The 18150-nt window shown below is 39.2% G+C and overlaps 1 protein-coding gene across 1 annotated transcript; it reads right to left on the reverse strand.

Moving 5' to 3' along the window:
* Nucleotides 1–227: 227 nt before the first annotated feature.
* On the reverse strand, nucleotides 228–17600 carry GTF2A2 (general transcription factor IIA subunit 2). Its single transcript, XM_036769644.1, has 5 exons — nucleotides 17456–17600; nucleotides 10034–10183; nucleotides 7231–7335; nucleotides 3417–3543; nucleotides 228–521 (listed from the first exon to the last, which is right to left on the reverse strand). Exons 2-5 carry the CDS (start codon nucleotides 10103–10105, stop codon nucleotides 496–498), a joined length of 330 nt encoding a protein of 109 aa, XP_036625539.1. The 5' UTR covers nucleotides 10106–10183; nucleotides 17456–17600; the 3' UTR covers nucleotides 228–495.
* Between the last annotated feature and the right edge of the window lie 550 nt (nucleotides 17601–18150).

Genomic DNA, 18150 nt, shown 5'->3' on the forward strand with positions numbered 1-18150 from the left:
GGGTTAAGTGCTTGCCCAAGGTCACACAGCTAGTAAGTGTGTCGTGTCTGAGGCCACATTTGAACTCAGGTCCTCCTGACTCCAGGGCCGGTGTTCCAAGGTATGAAGCTAGGAGGACACTGAAGAGAATTACAATGTAATATATCCATGTTATCATTTCAGAATGCGTATCTGCCCAATGACTTCCAATTATCACACAAGCATCTTTAATAATTACTATTTCACGCTGAGTTTTTAAATTAGTTTATTAAAGAATGTTCATAAGAAGGCAACAACTTTTGATTTGTCATTAAAAAAGGTATATTTCTTCATGCTATATAATAAAGGTGATGTAAAACACTACAGAAATATGCTTTCTACTAGCATTCTCAGAGATAGTCTAGCACAGTGTAGTCTTATCTGCATTGCTAGAATAAATTAAACAGTCTCTTCCTTGCTTCTCTTCACAAGTGCTGCATATTAACAGAAAATGGCACAGACAAGCCATTTTTCTATTCATTCTGCAGTATTGGAGCCAGTGTCTAAAAAAAAAAAAAACAGAGGCGGGGTGGGGTAGAAAGTACAAGCACAATATTTTTAGAACAGGAATTAACAGAGCAACTTGAATGTCACGTTTAAATATTTAACTAAGTGCAAAAAAAAGTTTTCCTGAAAGAAACAGGTGCTATTAAGGAAAAAAGCTTCAAAGCAGTAAGAGATGATTTATACAATTTGTCAAAAACAACATTCATTGCTAGAGGTGGATAAAAGTATTTGAATGAGGTCTAATGTGAACATTTCAGTGAATTTTGCATTTGTGAAGAACAAGTTCTTTCACCTTCTCCTTCCAAAATTGTGTACTATTTTCATTTTTTACGTTCTCTTCCTCTTTTTTTTTTTTTACCACAAAAGGCTACAATTGGGGGTAAATTCTGTTGAGATATGATGGTCCAGATTGGGGGCTGTGTAAATATATATATGTAAATGAACATCAACATTTACTTTTCCATTACGTATAAAAATGTAAGCCTACTAACAATTCCATTAACATTTATTAAGCACTTGTTTTGGCAAGACACTGGGAATAGAAGCATGAATGACTATTCGGGTCATGAGGGAGCTTACAGACTAGTATAGACTAGCAGGAGAGAACACAAATAACTTTTTAAAAAATTGGAATAGGAATAGTCAAGGAATAGACTGAAAAGCACTGAAAGATCTGAGGAGAGAAAGATCACTTTGAACCAGAAAAAGTCAGGGAAGAATAGCATCAGGAAGGTATGAATTAGAACATGACAAGTAACTGGGAGGCATTATGCTGAAAGGGTAGGCTGGAATCAGATTGTGGAGGCGGAATGTCAAGCTAAGGAATTAATACTTTATTCAGGGGTAATTAAAGGTTTCAGAGCAGGAGTAATATATTTTTCTTTTAGCCAGATTTTTTTTAACAGAGATTTATTTCACAGTAATGCTTCATTTATCTTGCTTTGTCAAGGAAAGAAGTGTTCTACATAAGAGAATTAAAAACACTAACCTGTTTTTATTTAATTTGAATGTAATTCTTTCCAAAATGTATCACATACTTCCTTACCTTCTTAAAAAGACTATGTTAATCAAAACTGTTCTTGAGTACTTAGGATCATTATGAATATTACTTCATTATACTGTTACATGTTAACAGCGAGGTCCTCAGGGGCTATGTTAGTATATGAGGCTCTTTATCCCTACAAGAAATAGGGTCAAACTATTTTCTAAAATGTCTTCTTTCCTTTTATATTTGTCTCGTACCTTGCTAACAGCTATCACACATTGAATTCAGTGTGCCTCTAAGTAGCCCATCCTAATTTGTTATTTCTAATTAGAAAAGCATATGCTTATTTCTATGAGAATGTTTAATATAAGAATCAACAGGCTCTAGGTAAGAAGAGAAGGCATGCTATGAGTGAAGTACACAATCTTGAGTATATAGGTTTTGGCTGCTTTTTTTTTGCTTATTTTTTGATTCTTGGATATTTTCAAAGTAGTTAAAGTTATTGGACAAGTCACCTTTTAAAAAATGAGATCTTACTCTATATCTATATTGTGAAATCACTTTTGTTATAAGCGATTACAACAGTAAAGTTACTCTACTAGAGAAATTTGATGAGAGAAGAGTTATAGGCCTAAATCTGACACAAGAACCTATATTTAAAAAAATCCCCTCTACAAATCTAGAGATTCTCTGATCCATCAACTATAAGTGTTTACTCTATGCCAGGTACTATGCAAGGCACTGAGGCTACAAAAACAAAAATGAAACATTCTCTACCCTCAGAAAGTCCACGTTTTATTGAGGTGCCGATGTGTATCACCAAAGCAAAACAAGGAATAATAAATGTTTAAAAAGATATTATTACCAAAGCAAACTATTTCTTATAATAGCTACAACATGTCAAGGATATTAAAACCATAAATTAAAGGAAAGCTACCTGCTCCTAGTACTGTTGCAGTGAAAGAACATAAATGTTCTTTCCTGTAATGCTGATGAGGTCAGAAAGACCTCAGGATGTAATTTGTTCATTGAAGACTGTAAACTTTATTCCTCTCTTCCTTTTGCTATTCAATTATGTACTTACAGGAAGGCCACAGTCTTTGCAATAAAATTATGAGTCACACTTTAGCTCCTCTCCCCCTATACCCAAAAGATTCAGACAAATAAAAATAAATAATGAGTACAATAGGAGAGGAAAACTGACTAATAGGGGAATGTAAAGTAAAGCACTGCAACCTACAGAACACTTAATTACTAAGTTTACTATTGGGAGTAAATCTACAATGACTGAACAGATAAAATAAGCATCTTTAATTAAATAGGGAATTTTACAGTAATATAGTAATTACTTGGTTCTAACCAAATGTTACAAATTTTTTCTTTCCCGGTTTATGAGCTGAATGGTCATTAACAAAAACTTAAAAAAGGAAACCATATTTGCAATTCAACAGCTTTCCCTTTCATACAATGGAGTCAAGTACCAACTCCAAAAAATGTATCGTCATGTAGAAAACATAAACAAGATAAAAGAACATTAAGTCACTGGCACTGAAGCATAAAAAGAATTCAGTGACAATAATGTAGCCCATGTAAAAATACATATTTAAAATAGATAAAAAGGATTTTTGGTGAAGAACAGTATAGATATTTACAATGTGGGCTGAATAGACTGAAGGCTCAGTTATAGCGAAGACTAGACATTCCATCTCTGAACACCAAATACATTATGGATTCATTATTTTCTCCTACTCTTTTCTAGACAGATAACTGCCACAATGTGTGTGACAAAAAGCAAGCTGGATTTTTTAGAGTAACAGTCAGAAGACAGGTATGCAATATAGCATTGTTAAGTTAGTCATTACTGATAAAACATAAAAGGTTTTTTTTAAGACATTTGAACACTTACTTTTACCATCACAGGCGACAATTTTCACTTTATCCACTTTAATAAGTTCTGTCACCTCTCTGAATTCAACATCATTCAATACAAAAGTCCATACATTATCGCAGAATCTGTACGTATTTAGAGAGCCCTTTAAAAGAAAACATTTACATTCACCATGAAAAGATTCACCTTCCTTTCACGAATGCCATTTACAGGAAATTAACAAAAAAGTCAGCACCTGATTGGTTCAAATATAAGGCCACCCTTTTCCTACCAATCTAACTTGTATGAATCTGGAATACAGCTTACAAGGGTGTATAATCATGCAGATGATATATACTTATATAATTTTTTTTCCTTTCAAAGAACTCTGACTTTAGGGTATGGCTTATATCCAGACCAATGGGATCCTTAAAATATAAAGTTAAGAATCTTTAACAAACTAAACATTAACTGATGACCTTTCACGTTTAATATCTATTGCTTTTTAAACTTCAGATATAGGTCTATAGAACAATGTTAATAGTTCAGAAACCTAGTCCTCAAGAATAGGGGTTTAAACATTTTCTAGCTTGAAGACAACTTTAGGACACCAGAGGACCCAGCCAATTACTGACCTGATTCACTTATCCTACCTGATTCCACTCTGACTGATCTGTCACATTTCATGTTGTAGTGGGAGAGAAGGCAATGGTACCCGGGGATTTGGTGAATTAGGGTGGAGAAAGAGCAGGGATGTAGATCAGAATTTCCTTCAGTCCTATAATCCTTTTTGTGACTGTTCTTCCAAATGGACTGACCTTTTTGGGCTAGAAGGCTAAGAGAGCCCAACTAGAAGGATTTTTAACTTTTTATTTTGGTTATTAGTAACACATCTTTGTTTGATACTGAAATTGTGAATAATTAATGTAGTACTCAGAGTAAACAGTTCCTTACAATTCTATTTTCTGGAAATGAATCTGTACCTATATAAAAACCTGAGAGGGAATGAGAAGAAATGTGGGAAGAACATTTCATAGTAATTTAATTCAGTTAGCTATAAAACAAAAGTCTGTGTCAATTACTAAAAGCTGCCAGCTGTAATTCAAGGACATGAAATATCAGAACTGTAAAGTTCCAAAATACTAAGTGTAGACAACTAAGAAGAGTAGATTTAAATATGTATCTTGAATGCCCTCATGTGGCTGAAATGTGTAAGTTTGCCTAAGCACCTTAAGGGTGTCTCACACACTTTACCTAAGAAAACTAGATTTAAATTGTGTACACCTGGCTCCTGCAAAGGAGAGACAGGTTCTAATAGAAATAAGAGCTAATCTGAATGTGGTGAGATCAAAATGCACCTGACATAATGCCTTGCAGAGTATAGGCAATTGTTGCTTTTTTAATATCTTACACAAATTGTACTTAATTTGATCATTACAACTTTTTTTTAATATTTCAGGGATTTTTGAAGCATGGTGCTAATATATGAAAATAATCAGGCCTTTCATTTAACTTGACAAACTTTCATTTTTCATTTTTGTGACTGAAATAAATTCTCATACTTCATTTTCCAGGAAAAATTTAACATTCACTGGTTCCACTTTCTAAGGCAGCTGGCATAATTATAATACAAGAAACATTTTTTAAAATTCAAAGTTAGATATGTACCTGGGCTAAGCGTGAAAAGAAATCTTAGTAAAGATAAGGAACTATAGTTGGTAGTTTTGAAGGGAAACTGGAACAGGATTATGGACCCTTATTTAAAATTTCAGAAGAGTTCATACTTATGAAGTGTTTTGTGATTTTTAGTACACCAATTTGTATGTACTCAAAATTCTTCCCCTTTTAAATGTCTTAATACAAGATGGACTTAATTTGAACATTAAATACTTTTTAAACTTTAACTTTAATGGGCAATTTTTAAAGCAGTGTTAATAAGCAAACCTCATGATCCCTTTAATTTTACATACTGACACAACGTTTTTACAAGGCATTGCAGTGGTTTTGTTCAAAGGCAGGACACTTAAAGTATTGTTACCACATCAAATTTTTTTTTCTCTAAAAAACAACAGTTCAGTTCCAGGCACTTGGTCAAAAATATTTCACCTTAGACTATCTAACTTCCAGCAATTTTGACATTTAAATTATGAAAATGAACTCTAATTCAAGAGGAATAAAACCAATCCTGTTCAACAGCCAAATGATTTCATTTATGGAAAATTCAAAAATTGGAGGTTAAATTTTTTTTTTCCAAAATGGCTTGAACTCTAGTCAAAATTATTGCAACAGAAAAGCTATGCTTACATATAGCTAACAATATACTAGGTGTTAAAGTGGAATTTTAACAATAATGACCAAAACTACTGAAATTACCTAGACACTAATGCCACCTCTACCTCTCTCCCCACCAGAGGTGACAGAAGCATGTATGCAAATACCCTGAGCTCAAAACTGATGAAGTTCTGTAGCCAGAAGAACACAATCATGGAGCCATCAAGTGAGACTGAGAGGCAATGTGGTACATGAGTATGGGAACCAAGGAAGACACAGGTCCAAACCTCCTGACACTTACTACTTGAGCGACCACAGACCAGTGACTTAATCTCTCTGAGCCTCAATTTCCCCACTTATAAAACAGAGGTCATGATATCTGTGATACCAAAGTCTGCACAGGGTTGTTGTGAGACTCAAATAAAGTAACAGATGGAAAAGTGCTTTAGGATCTTTCAAAGTGCCACATCAATGTTAGCTACAAGGTGGATATTTTATTTCACTTTCTCTGTGATCCACTTAGCTGGTCACAAGGAATACTTGTAATGGACTGAATAACCTCTGTGAACCTCAAGTAACAGCCTAAGACTTATCAACAACGCCTTGTGATCTGCTTATGGCCATACTGAAGAAAACAAATATCCCTGTTACAGTGACATTTACATTCAAACAACACATATGTAGTTTTTAGGATAACATTCATATGGGGGGGGGGGCTAACTTGGCATGCTTTCATCATCAACAAATATTTGCTGAATACCCATGTGTAGGCCGCTGTGCTTAGGCACTTTTTCCCTCAACGGGCTGGGAAATGACATTATTTACCCTTTATAACATCATAACCACAATTTAGACAATTAGGTAAAATACGGATAAAGAATATTTAAACCTGATAAGCAAATTCTAGTTATATGTATTAGCTTTATTTAGCAATACTATTCAATATATTACTTTGACAATATTACATTGTAGCAGAATGAAGAAATACTGCCCCATGTGTTTGTCATTTTGAATCTGGTCAAAATGAATAGGACCATCTCTATTGGTTGTAACTTACAATCTTAACATTTTAACATCAGTATAAAGATTAGACAGAATTAAACCAATTAAAGGGTCATCACTATCATCTGTCTGGGCCCCACAAGTTAGGTGAGGAAGGAAGACAGAAAAAAATAGCAGTTTCTAGAAACCACATTGTGACTGGTAGCCCTCTTGTAATACACAGTGCATATGTTTTTGAATTACATTTTTTTTCTTAGTTAAACATAAAGTAGCTTTGATTCTGCAGCCATTGAAAGGTTTCTGGCCAAATGGTGACTCAGCTACAAAAAGACAACATGGCCCCGCCACACACAGAACAAGGCCTAAAGATCTGTATCTCATATATACTGGATCAACCTACTATGCAAGCTCATCTAAAAAGTAACAACAGTCAGAAATATTTCTAGGTGTTACACAAGAGTTTTCAAAATGTTATACAGCCATCATTTTGTCCTTACTATTGATACATAAGTGTGTAAGGGCCTTAAAAATACTCCGTGTAACAATGTGCAAGAGTCTAGGTTTAGATAAGTATCCTTACCCTGAAATTGACTCTGTTCCTGACTCGCTGAGCCAATGCTGAATTTATAGCCTTGTCAAACTGAAGTAGGACTTGAAGGGCAAGCTGGGGGGTGATCTGTTGAGACTGAGTAAAAAGGCCACAATTCATTTCCTTCATTATGGACTCCAAAAAAAAAAATCAAATTATAGGAATTAATGCTCAAGGCTTATCTGAAGTAAGCCAAAAATTCTACCACAGTGACAGCCTCCCACTGTCCCTCCTGACCACCACCCCAAGTACACTTAAGTTCCTCATTTCCATGACAACAGTTAAGAAAAAAGTGCAATTTGAGAATAGTTGTGCAGTATCTTCTGACAAAATATAGACATTTGGATCCAACTTATCAATTTGAGAAGAAAACATAACAAGGTTATAAATATAAATTTTTCCCCGGCTCCTTTCCTCAATTTTTAAAATTCACATTAATTACCCAACTATCACATTTAGTTGTCAATATTGTCATACACATCAATCAAAAAGCATTTATTAAGTGGTTATTATATGCCGAGGATACAAAGACAAAAATGAAAGTTACTGCCCTCAAGGAGCTTACATTCTATCAGGGAAGACAACAAGTTACATATTTTTAAAAAGACAGATTTTGATTTTGATTTTGAATGGGGAAGACATCAGTAGTTGGAAAGGTAGGTCAGGAAAGGCTGAAGGGGAAAGTTGAGCTGACTTCTGAAGTAATTAGGAATTTTAAAAGGCAGAGATGAAAAGTGCATTATAACTAAGGGGGATGGCCAATGGAAAGTGTGGAGATGGGAGATGGAATGGTATGGAAGAAAAACAATAACAAGGCTAATTTGACTTGCAAACTGACTTTATAATTTGACATTGTCAAAAAGAGGGAGTGATATATAATAAAGTTGGAAAGGTAGATGAGGATCAAGGTATGAAGGGATTTAATATCAAACAGAGGGGTTCATACTTGTTCCTAGACATAATAGTCTATGGGGAGTTAGCGGAGTGCTATGGTCAAACCTACATTTAGGAAAATCAAATTACCAACTGTGTGGAGAATATATTAGAGGGGAAGATGTGATACACTGAAAGGGGAATTGACTTGAGTAAGAGGACTCAGGTTCAAATCCTACTTGTGTGAACTTGGACAAACCACTTAACTTCCCTGGGTTTCAATTTCTTCATCTATAAAACACAGGTTGAGGACATGGGGGGCTGAGCAAGGCAGCATTGTTTAATTAAATTAGATGGTCCTGGAATCCCTTACAGCTTTGAATCTATGATCCTATGACTGAGTAGCAGTCTACTGCAACAGCCCAGGCTAGAGGTGATAAGGGCCTGAACTAGGATGGTGGTTGTATGAGAAGAAAGAAAGGGAATAAAACTTGCGGAGGTAGAAACAACAAGTTCTCACAATAGAATCAACATGTGAGGTGGCGAAGTGAGAAGTTAACAATTACCATGAGGTTGAGAAGCTCAGTAACTCGAAGGATGGTGGTGTCTTCAACAGAAATGGGGAAGTTCTGAAGAGAGGGGGGGTGTGAAAGGAAAGGTAATGAGTCCAGTTTTTTATGTTTCAAATATTTATGGGTCATCCAGTTTGAAACGTCCAATCAGCAACAGGTGATAGAAGATTGGAGCTTGTGAGAGAGACTAGGGCTGTAATCATTTAAGAGTTGTCTGCACAATGATGATAATTAAATCCACGGGGGTTGGTGAGGTCACCAAGTGAGGAAATTAGAATATCCAGGTTCTAGTCTTCTGTCTGCCACTGACAGCTTAGGGTTATTTAACTTCTTTGGGCCTACTAATCCTAGGATTCTATGACAATGATTCCAAATACATATCACTTAAAAGACATTCAGATTTATAAAAAAAAGGTTACGTCAGGTTATGATTGTTCACTTTAGGGATTCCACATGGGATTCCTTTAAATGAAAAAAATCCCATAGGAAGCTTCACCTTCAGCAGCTAATGTTTTTAAAACATCCACTATAATTCAACTCTGTAATTTGATTTATGGCAAATTTTTCACTGACATGTTTGCACTAAATTGAGTTACTTATATTTGGTACTATCTGCAAGTTCACTTCAATAAGTTATAGATGAAATCGAGGCCAACATTTGATAAGCTTGCATCAAAACCCAAAATAAAGCCTGAAGTACATAAAGGACATATAGTTTATTATGTATGTATCATCTAGGCCAAGTCTAAACCTTTCATTTTACAGATGAGGAAACTGAAGCCCAGGGAGGCGAAGTGATTTGCTCAGGTGACAAAGCGTACTAGCAAATATCTAAGGCAAGATCTGAACATAGGTCTTTCTGACTCCAAGTCCAGCACTCTAGCTTACATGATACCTACCTATCTATTAAATCAATTCTACTGATATAGATGGTGATACAAAGCTGAAGTGTTACAGAGGCAACTTGCAAGCAAAAAGGAATAAAAGGTATCATCTACAAAATGTATGTCTAGAAAAGGAAGTGTGTTAATTTTAATGAAAGCCCAGGTTAACTGATGGATGGTTCATGGACTGTACCTATAGAATGTTGAAAGATTTCAAAGGAAGAACTCTACTTGAGGTCAATTCTCTTTTCAGGATTTAGGGATGACAAGAATTGTACAGGATAGAAAGGCATGGATCGGTTAGGATCAGCATAGCTGGAGGGAATACCCACATCAGAGATTAAAGATGCATTAAAATATGGAAGCTAGTGACTTGCTAGATAAAGCTGTGCCAGGTGCTTTATCAATGAAATATGAGATGATACAAAACTTTCTAAATAAAAGTGATCCATACTTGTTTCTCACCTGTATGAGCTCATCTAGGCTTTCCTGAAGGCTGTTTCCCAGAGTGGTATTTCTATATAACTGATATGCCATGGCTTAAAAAGAAGAGTTCAGTTTTTCTTATCATTCAGCTGTGAAAGTGCCCACAGACTTCAGGTTTTCATGGATGTCCTAAAGAACATAAAAATTAGCATTAATTATAAAGAGTATATGACATGTAATAGTGAAATAGCATAGCTTGGTGAATTAGAAGCAACCATCAAATCATGAAGCTTTGGGTCCAAGAGTGCCTCTGATACATGCAATCATTTAAAAAAATTGCTTTTTTGAGACTGGTCTTTTTATCTTGCCCAGGTTGTGGCCACTCACCAGCTAATCCTACTGCTGCTCAGCAGGTTTGTTGCTCCTTAAATAGCCTGGTCCCTATCGCCCCGTCCCCTCCCCATTTTAGTACTGGATTTCATGTGGACACTGGATCAGTTTAGCCCTACTGGAGGTCAGAACACCTATGGTCATGCAATCTACCAGCTTCAGCCTCCCCTAAAAGCAAGGATTACAGGCATTTGCCATTATGCCCAGCACCTCTACACATCGGGAGTTTCCCACACCAACAAAATTACAGGACAGTTTAGAGGAAAAAATAACTAAACACAATAAAACGCCACCAATAATAAAGAGTATAATTTTAATAAATATTTAAGTACTCACTATATCCAAGGTACTAAAGATACAAAGACCTTATGCTTTGAATATACTGGTTACCTAAATGTTTTGAGTTTTGGTGTTTTTTTAAGCATGATAGATTTAGAGTTGGAAGGGATCTTGGATACCCACCAGATTTAACCAACTAACTTTATAGAAGAGGTAAACAGAGGCTTTAAAAGTATGACTCATCCCAAATCACACAAGTAATAAATGCAGGTTTCAAACTCAAGTCTCCTAATTCCATGTCCAGTTTTTTCTCCTTTTTACCACTGTCTCCTGCTCCAAATTTTAAAACATCAGGGAGTGTGGGTAGAGGGGATACAGATGTACAAATAATGTGATACAGAGGAATCTGAGAGCCAGTGTCAAGTACACAATAAGCACTTAATAAATGCCTACAAAATTCATGTTGTACAGAAAACTGAATTGAGATAAGTAAACATGATGAGTTTAGAAGGTTTGAGTTATTTTTGAGGACTATGCAGAACCATACCTAGAAATTATTCTAGCAGCTGAAGCAAACTGTGGGGTGGGGGTGGAAGGAAGGTGTTAAGGTAACCTAGAAACTGAGCTTATGGGAGCTAAGTAAGAAGATGATCTGGGAAGCCAGGGTTTTCTGACTGGGAAGGGCTTAGGGTAGAAAAGATGACTCAAGTGGAATAAGCATTTATTAAATGCCTACTAAGTACCAGGCACTGTGCTAAATACCTTACAAATATCATCTCATTAGATCCTCACAACCACCCTGAGGAGGTGCTATTATTATTCTCATTTTTTACAGTTAAGAAAACTGAGGCTGAGGGATGTGAAATGATGTGACTCACAGAGTTAGGAAGTGTCTGAGGATGGATTTGAACTCAAGTCGTCCTGATTGCAGGCCTAGAACTCTATCCACCGTATCAGCTAGCTCTCTCTGACTCTAAGCCAGATACTAAATTTATTAGGGAGGAGAAAGATTGAACTAGAGATCTACATATAAAGCTCTGGACAAGATGAAGTGAACTCTAAAGAGATAGAGGTTGTTGATGAGTGGCAGCAGGAGAATCATGGAGAAAACAGTAGGAGAGGAGCAGCATGGAACGAAGACTATACCAACTTTTCTCCTAGCCCTATGGATCTGAAGTGTGAGAGAAGCTCCAGCTAACCTTGGAAAGGGTGCCAATAAATATCCCAAAAATGAGAGGAAGAAATCCCAGATGAAATGATATTTGTTAAAAATAAAATAAGATTCCAGAAGACAGGGCGAAAAGGTGAATGATGTAAGATAAGGAGTGGGAAAGGCTAGGCCAAAGTTTAATATTTGGATGGGGAGGAAGGGGGAAGGAGGGAAACATTCTTGTTGATCTCCACCTGTGCCTATATTCTGAGTGTTCTTCAAGGTATAGGTTCCCCAGGTCAGGAGTTAGAGCCCATTCACCTGGGTTGTAAAACAGATCTAGCAAAAGAACACAATAGCCATGGTACCCTGAAGGGCAGCAGCCTGGGTGCCAGGCAAAAGAGTGTCCCAGTCAAGATTTCTTTAAAGAAGAGCTAGCTGGGGTGGAGCCAAGATGGCAGCTGGAAAGCAGGGACTCGCTTAAGCTCCTCCCCAGGTCCCTCCAAACACCTGTAAAAAATGGCTCTGAACAAATTCTAGTGCTGCAGAACCCACAAAATAGCAGAGGGAAGCAGGGCTCCAGCCCAGGAAAGCCTGGATGGTCTCTGGGAAGGGACTATCACACCGAGCTGGGAGCAGAGTGGAGCACAGCCTAGCATGGGCCACACCAGGACGAACCAGACTGGGAACCAGGCGGAACAGGCCACAGGGCCCCGAATTATTGCACTGTGGCAGTTACCAGACTTCTCAACCCACAAACACCAAAGACAACAGAGCAGGTTAGTGGAAAAACTGCTAGGGTGAAAGGAGTGCGCAGCTGGGGGCGCGGAAGCGGTGCAGCTCTAGAGATGCTTCCAGAACTCCAGCAGCAGGTGCTTCCAGCCCCAGGCCCACCCTGTGGGAGGAATTAAGTGGCGGATCAGAGCAGGAATACAGAGCCTGCTTGGATCTGGGTCCCAGTCTGGGTTGGCGGTTAGAAGGAGGAGCGCTGGTGTGGCAGACTTTACTGTGTAGCAGTAGCTCTGAAAACAGCAACACAGCCCCTTAAGCTTGGGACAAAGTACTCTATACTCTACAAGTAGTCATACATTGACAAAAAGCTCAAGGGTCAAGTAGTTGGCTGGGAACATGAACAGGCAACAAAAATGAACTCAGACTCAGACTTTGGAGTCTTTCTTTGGTGACAAAGAAGATCAAAACATACAGCCAGAAGAAGTCAACAAAGTCAAAGAGCCTACATCAAAAGCCTCCAAGAAAAATGTGAATTGGTCTCAGGCCACAGAAGAGTTCAAAAAGGATTTGGAAAAGTAAGTAAGAGGAGCAGAGGAAAAATTGGGATGAGAAATGAGAATGATGCACAAGAAAATTACAAAAACAAGTCAATGACTTGCTAAAGGAGACCCAAAAAAATACTGAAGAAAATAACACCTTAAAAAAGAGACTAATTCAAATGGCAAAAGAGCTCCAAAAAGCCAATGAGGAGAAGAATACCTTGAAAGGCAGAATTAGTCAAATGGAAAAGGAGGTCCAAAAGACCACTGAAGAAAATATTGCCTTAAAAATTAGATTGGAGAAAGTGGAAGTTAGTGATTTTATGAACAGAACCAAAGGAATGAAAAAATGGAAGACAATGAAATACCTCACTGGAAAAACCACTGACCTGGAAAATAGATCCAGGAGAGAGAATTTAAAAATTATTGGACTACCTGAAAGCAATCATCAAAAAGAGCCTAATCATCATCTTTCAAGAAATTATCAAGGAAAATTGCCCTAATATTCTGGAGTTGGAAGGTAAAATAGAAATTGAAAGAATCCACCAATCACCTCCTCAAAAAGATCCCAAAAAGAAAACTCCTTGGAATATTGTTGCCAGTTCCAGAGCTCCCAGATCAAGGAGAAAATATTGCAAGCATCCAGAAAGAAACAATTTGAGTACTGTGGAAACACACAATCAGGATAACACAAAATCTAGCAGCTTCCACATTAAGGGACTGAAGGGCTTGGAATATGATACTCTGGAGGTCAAATGAGTTAGGATAAAACCAAGAATCACCTACCCAGCAAAACTGAGTATAATGCTCCAAGGCAAAATATGGACTTTCAATAAAACAGAAGACTTTAAAGCTTTCTCAGTGAAAAGACCAAAGCTGAATAGAAAATGTGACTTTCAAACAAAAGAATCAAGAGAAGCATGAAAAGGTAAACAAGATAGAGAAATCATAAGGGACTTACTAAAGTTGAACTGTTGTGCTTACATTCCTACATGGAAAGATGATGTGTGTAATTCATGAGACCTTTCTCAGTATTAGGGTAGATGAAGGGAATATACATATATATAGACAGAGGGCACAGGGTGAGTTCAACATGAAGGGATATCTAAAAAAAATAAAAATAAAATTAAGGGATGAGAGAGGAATATATCGAGAGAGGGAGAAAGGGAGAGAAAGAATGGGGTAACTTATCTCACATAAAAGCGGCAAGAAAAAGCAGTTCATTGGAATTGAAAAGGGGGCAGGTGAGGGGGAATGAGTGAACCTTGCTCTCATTGGATTTGACTTGAGGAGGGAATAACATACACACTCAGTTGGGTATCTCACCCCACATGAAAGTAGGGGGAAGGGGATAAGAAAGGGGGGACGATAGAAGGGAGGGCTGATAGGGGGAAGAAGACTTTTGAAAACGGACAGGGTCAAGGGAGAAAATTGAATAAAGGGGGGACAGGATAGGATGGAGGGAAATATAGTGTTTCACAACATGACTATTTATGGGAGTGTTCTGCATAATGATACATGTCTGGCCTATGTTGAACTGCGTGCCTTCTTAGGCAGAGTGAATGGGGAGGGAAGAGGGGAGAAACTTTGGAATTCAAAATTTTAAAAGAAGATGCTCAAAAGGGAAAAGGGATAGGGGGGAGGGGGAGTAGGGTGACAGAAGGGAGGGCTGACTGGGGAAAGGGGCAATCAGAATATATGCCATCTTGGAGTGAAAGGGAGGGTAGAAATGGGGAGAAAATTTGTAACTCAAAAATCTTGTGGAAATCAATGCTGTAAACTAAGAAATATTAAATAATAAAGTATGGAATGGTAAAAAAAAGATTTGAAGCAACACTTTTTTTTAGATTATGTTGAAATAGAGCATTTGTTGGTACCCTGAAATATCAATAAATAAAATAATCAACCCACTCTGAAAAAAAAAATAGAGAGATAACTTCATTCTATGAACCTCTAATTTAAAATATTAGACATGATGTAATACGGAGAAATGCTCACCAAGGACATCCATTACATTAAAAATGTTCAGTACAAAGTTCAAAGTGAAGTCCCTATACATGGTGAGATATTCCACATGTTGTTTGTAAATGACACTGTGCCTATTACATCAAGCTCTGGATATAATGTAAGACCTCATAAATTGTGGAGCTTCCTAAATGACATCAATAATCTCTTAAGAATTGTGCCTATCTGGCCTGGAAGAAAACTAAGTGAATAAAAAATGCCTGTGGTTCAGACATTTGAAGCTGATGGACCACTCACTGAAATGATGCATAAGGACACTATCTTGGACAGACATTTCAGATGAAAAATGAATTGGGCCAAGAATAGAGGAGGGGAGAGGATAGGACTGCACCTGGAATGATTTTACAATGTTTTTAATGACCCCAAACTTCTTGAAACAAAGACCCATCTTTTTAATACTTATATCCTTTTGAGAGAATTTGCTGAAATGAAATGTTGCAGTTAAAGAATCCTTAAGATTGGGAATCAAATCTTGCCTCCGCAGTATACTAATTGTGTGATCATTGGCAACTCAATCAGTGGCCCAGCAGCTAAGACTACAAGTTTACAAGAGAGCTGTTAATTAGCAGTAGTGGACACTTTTTCCATAGCTGGACCAAGATCTCCCTATCTGTGAAATCACAAGTCTAAAGGGTCCCTTTCCCTCCACACACCCTGCAAAAAAATTCTTTTGGTGATGCTATATGGCTCAAAGCATGGTATCAACTAGCCTCCAAAGAAGTAAAGTTTCAGGTCACCCATAGTCACAGGAGATACACAGTGTGTATGAGAAATGCAGAGAAGCAAAAAACTGTCAGAAAAACGTGCCAATGGAAAGGGGAACTGGCTATGAAAAAAGAATAACCTACGAATAGCTCATGTGTTCTAATAGTACCCTGCCTGCTCCCCTTAACCTGTCCCCCTGCTGAGGGCACAGTCTCTGGGAACCCCTTGAACTCTCCTTGAATCTTCCTACTTGAACTGGTCTTGGCCTGAGGCTATTATACCATTAGGCCCAAATGCCTACCTTGCCCAGTCCTCTATGGTCCAGCTGTTTCCCACCCTTAATCCTGATCAAAATATCTATACCCTAGCTCTGTTACCCTAGCCCTTTATCATCTTCAGCTATGTCCCACCCTGGAGGCTGACCTCATCTTGGTCCCATCAAGCTCCACCTTAGACTCCTCTTCAAGCCCTCCCTAAATCCCTCCTCTGGTCACCCCAGACCACCCCTCAATCCCTCCCACAATCTTGGTGTATATAATCTCCATCTTGCCTCCATAAAGGTGGCCAGATCCAATCTAGCTCAGATTGATCTGGCCCTCTTTCCTTACAGGCATCACAAGGGGTGGGATCTCTTGGGGCAGGCCTATTTGGCTAACTCTTAATAAATCCCTTGGCTGAGAAAGCTTGAGTCGAATTCTTTCGGCAGGACCCGGTGTGTCGGTGGGGGTGTCGAGCACCTCCACCCCAAACCTTCTTCACCCCCAAAAGAAAATCTAAAAAGGCCTGCTGGATTCTAGTAGTATCTAGTAGGGAACACTGTAGGGTGCATCTACATCATTAAGATCTCAGTTTCATCCAAGTATCCAGTGTTTTATATGCTCACGATAATTAAATTATAAGCCCCACCTTGTCTAAACAAAACTTTGCATCTTCCCCAAAACCTGGCTCAGTACTGGTTCTTAAAGTTTGTTGAACTGTATCTTGCCAACTTCCCTCCCAAAGAGTTCATTTATGCCATTTGCTTGTTAAGTAAATCTAGGAAAAAACTTTTGGGGGATGATGCCCCTCCCAGCAGAGAGGAGGAAGATGCCGACGACGACACATCGCTAGCCCCAACCACAAGGTCAGAAAAGAAGATAAGAGAGAGCCAGATCCCCCTCAGCCTAGGAATGGGAAATTCTAAGATTGAATCTACGTCCACAAGGGGAGAAACTCTATGCCGGGCAAGTGAGGACTCGGGGTGAATACCAGCATTGGGGGCCGCTTTATTGCCAGGACGTGACACACTCTTCATCGAAGTTGCCGTCCAGTACTTTCAGAGAAGAGCGGACGGCGCTCGGGGGCTCACGGAGCCGGGCCAGACGGGTACAGGACCCCCGGGCAGAAGGAGCCCACACATGCCCAAATGGCCAATATCGGCCGGAGAGGAGGCGACACCACCCACCCCGGGCAAGCTGTCCCGCACCCTCCCCTCGCAGGCCCGGGACTAACGGGCCGAGCCAGGCCTGGACGGCGGCGGGGCCGCTGAGCCGAGCCCGGAGAAGCCGCGCCTCCCGGACCCCTCCGGGGCGGGGAGAGCGAGCCGGGCCGCGCTGTTCCCTCTCGTCTCCTCGCCCGGGCCCGGCCCAGCTCCTCTGTTACCTGAGGGGAAAGCGCCTTCCACCGCTGAGCGCTGAGAGCCGAAGAAGCGCAGATCCCGCCTGAGGTCCCTTCGGTGGTCTCCGCCGCCTCTTCCTCGGCCCCACTCACCAGAAACCCGGGCGCGCGACTCTGATATGCTCTTGGAACCGCCCCCGGCGGAAGTGACGCAAACGCGCCAGAGCGTCAAGGTCCCCTGGTCCTCTGGGCGTTCTGGGCTGTCTGCGGCGGCTTCCTCCGCGCCCTCGTCCAGTTGTGCTCCGTGCTCTATCCCGACCTGCCTTAGCTCGCACTTCCCGGCTCCCAGCACCCGGTGTTGGGAAGAATAAGCGGTAGTGTGGGTGGGACCATGACGGTGTAGAAGAAGGGGAGTGGTGGCAAAGGGAGGACCTACTGAGGCAGTCCTAGTTGTTAGAAAGTTTCTCTTGCGCGGAAGCAAAGATGGGTTTGGACCTGAGTTCAGATTCGGCCTCAGACGCTTTCTAACTATGTGACCCTGGGGAAGTCTCTACTTTTATTTGCCTCACTTTCCTCATCTCTAAAATGGGGATAATAGAACCAGCTTCCCAAGGTTTGTTGTGAGAATCAAATGAGATAGTTGTAAAGCGCTTAGCGTAGTGCCTGGCTGTATCAGTTATTATTTGTATGCAATTAAAAGATCTCTGCTTTTGAAGTTAGACGATCCGGGTCCAAATACA

The sequence above is a fragment of the Trichosurus vulpecula genome, chromosome 8 (genome assembly GCF_011100635.1).
Source record: "Trichosurus vulpecula isolate mTriVul1 chromosome 8, mTriVul1.pri, whole genome shotgun sequence".
Taxonomy (NCBI): Eukaryota; Metazoa; Chordata; class Mammalia; order Diprotodontia; family Phalangeridae; genus Trichosurus; species Trichosurus vulpecula.

Coding starts and splice junctions, on each gene's coding strand:
- GTF2A2 (XM_036769644.1), bottom strand. CDS start 10,105: ATGGCATATCAGTTATATAGAAATACCACTCTGGGAAACAGCCTTCAG. Junction 7,336..10,033: donor GCCTAGATGAGCTCATACAG/GTGAGAAACAAG, acceptor CTTTTTACTCAG/TCTCAACAGATCACCCCCCA. Junction 522..3,416: donor TGTCGCCTGTGATGGTAAAA/GTAAGTGTTCAA, acceptor TTTTTTTTTTAG/ACACTGGCTCCAATACTGCA.